General features: G+C 42.9%; 1 protein-coding gene across 1 annotated transcript; it reads right to left on the minus strand.

The window, feature by feature from the left end:
* Nucleotides 1-777: 777 nt before the first annotated feature.
* Nucleotides 778-1,582, minus strand: LOC147618534 (histone H2A-III-like). The gene is made up of 2 exons (XM_086774992.1): nt 1,310-1,582; nt 778-1,215 (listed from the first exon to the last, which is right to left on the minus strand). Exons 1-2 carry the CDS (start codon nt 1,505-1,507, stop codon nt 985-987), a joined length of 429 nt encoding a protein of 142 aa, XP_086631118.1. The 5' UTR covers nt 1,508-1,582; the 3' UTR covers nt 778-984.
* Between the last annotated feature and the right edge of the window lie 1,063 nt (nt 1,583-2,645).

Genomic DNA, 2,645 nt, shown 5'->3' on the forward strand with positions numbered 1-2,645 from the left:
ATGAGATCTCAAGAACAAAGCTCCTCATGCATACCTTTTTTAGACCTAGCCATTTGATCAAGCTATCTCAATAGCCACTTACAAGAGAAGCTTTATTGCATCTTAATTGTTTTCTTGATATATATTTTACTTGCTTATTGCAACTTTGGTTACAAGATTCAAGATATCTCCTCCACACCAACATCAATTATAATTTTACAATAATCAACCATCATAAACAATCACTTGCGATTTATCACATTAAGCACTTCTATATTGTTCTTTACAATTAAGTACTTTAATATTCGGATCTTCAAAATGGATTTTTTAACAAAGTATAGCTTTCGTTGTTTTCAATGCCTCCTCTCCAAAGCCTTTTTACAATTAAAAACATTTCAAATCTTAAATGTTTAAAAAATCATAGCTTTAGTTGCAAAATGAAGTGCAATTTTTCAGTTAAAAGCAACTTTAAGAGCTTCATCATTCACAAGCAGAATTGTAATTTATTAATATTAAATCTGGCTCTAGCACCGAAGTTTATAAAACGAACCAAGCATCCTAATTCAATATTACCACTATCTCAACCATCCATTTAATTATTTTACAATAACGGATTAAAATGATGCATCTACGATGATCGTTCTTTACAAAACTTTTCAGTACACCACAGCTCGGGTGCGATCACGTAATTAAAATCTTCATTCGGTTTAGCATGTATTTCCTGGAGATTTTTGGTTTAAGGTTTGGGCCCGCTTTAATTGTACATTAAGCGAGCTTGTAGACTTGATCTAGGATGAGTCTCATAAAGTTATGGTAACCTAGCCAAGTTAAATTTAATTCAAATGGAGTTCGTATTGGCTTCAATACCAGTATTTAGCCGACTGAGAAAATATATGATACTTTATGGGAGGGGCGGGGCTTACATTCAGAAGTCTGCAAAAAATTGCTCTTGGGCATATCACGGGTATACAAAAGGGGGTAATCTATAAAGATAGCACGACACGCTCAAAACTCTTGGGATTGGCTAACAGGGTCGACCTTGGCAGCAGCCTTCTCGCCATGCCTCTTGGGCAGAAGCACGGCATGGATATTGGGAAGCACACCACCACTGGCAATGGTGACATGACCCAGAAGCTTGCCCAGCTCCTCATCATTCCGTATAGCCAGCTGGATGTGGCGTGGGATGATGCGGTTCTTCTTGTTGTCACGGGCAGCGTTCCCTGCAAGCTCCAGAACCTGCACACAGAGCAACCAAACTAGCAAACTCGGACCCAACACGCCCCCAACAAGCAAAAGAACAGAGAAAAGCTTTGTGTTTGTATACACAGACCTCTGCTGCTAGATACTCCAGTACTGCTGCGAGATAAACAGGGGCGCCAGAGCCTATCCTCTGCGCATACCTGCCCTTCTTCAGATACCTCGCAATCCGACCCACCGGGAACTGGAGCCCTGCCTTGAACGACTTCGACACCGCCTTGCTGCCCTTCTTCTTGCCCCGCCCGGAGCCTGCTGAAGCAGCAGTCGTCATGGTCGGAGAAGCAGTATGATGCGAGTGCCAGAAAGGGGGAAATGCCAGAAGACGAGACGACAGATGATCCCCTGCAGCGCTCCGCTTATAAAAGCTTTTGCACGATTTTGAATTTTTGAACTTCGCGCGTTTTCTCTCCTCCCCCTCCCGGATTGCTGACGTGTCTTCAGTCCCAGCCCTCGGTTCGTCTCAACCATCAATGGCCACAATTCTCCTACTTTTAGCTTAGAGAGAATAATCCATGCTTAAGAATGGGAAACCTCAAGCCATGAGAACATTATACGCTCTACTTCAATAGATTTCACGGAAGAATCCTCTTGATTCTTGCAAGAAAGGTTCGGCATGCGGAGGAAACAGGGGCTAGAAGCTCTTCCCTTAAAGGTGGAAGCCGGGGATGAACCATCTTGTTTATAGGGTAATAGCTTCTGTTATGGTCAAGGTTAGGCTAGTTGGCTTCATCTTGCTACCTGTGACTCATCGCATTCATCTCTTCGCTTACAATCCTCCGTGGTTTTCAACCAAACGCCCAAAACAAGGGAAAAACCTCTCCCATGTCCCCCCCCACCCACACGTGCGGTGTTGTCCTACTACATGAACTTGTCAGGGTTATCATGCAAGTCTTTCTTCTAGCCATCTACTAACACAACTTACCCCCCCCACACGTGCGGTGTTGTCCTACAACGTGAACTTGTCAGGGTTATCATGCAAGTCTTTCTTCTAGCCATAACACAACTTACTCCCTCTCCACTTGGCCAAACGAAAGGGAGAAAAGGGGCTAGGGAGAAAAGAGGATTTTGGATTTTTGAAATTTGAAATAAAGGTATAATTTTTCAAGCTTGGGTCACGCTTGAGAAAGTATTTTTTGTTGTATGGCATGGCCGCAGCAACGTGCAAGTCACCTACTTATCCTTGTCAAACTAGGAAGGCTTTTCCCTTTTTAATAGCCTCTTGCATATCTAACTTACAGTAACTCATTACCTCCTTGGCATTTGAATTGAATTGAATCTACGTCCCGCAGGATCTAGGAACTCCTTGTGCAACTACTCAATAATGTATTTTTTCTTGTGCACGGGTTGGTGACGCTAGACTTTCAAAATGCCTTCGCCAAACTCTATAGACAAGAGTTGGTGCATCTGTA

This window comes from Cibotium barometz, chromosome 35 (genome assembly GCF_041138505.1).
Source record: "Cibotium barometz isolate CiBa-2024 chromosome 35, ASM4113850v1, whole genome shotgun sequence".
Classification (NCBI taxonomy): Eukaryota; Viridiplantae; Streptophyta; class Polypodiopsida; order Cyatheales; family Cibotiaceae; genus Cibotium; species Cibotium barometz.

Excerpts from the sequence above, each read along its gene's own strand:
- LOC147618534 (XM_086774992.1), bottom strand. The coding sequence starts at position 1,507 with ATGACGACTGCTGCTTCAGCAGGCTCCGGGCGGGGCAAGAAGAAGGGC. Across the intron at positions 1,216-1,309 it reads TGGAGTATCTAGCAGCAGAG|GTTCTGGAGCTTGCAGGGAA; the intron begins GTCTGTGTATAC and ends CTCTGTGTGCAG.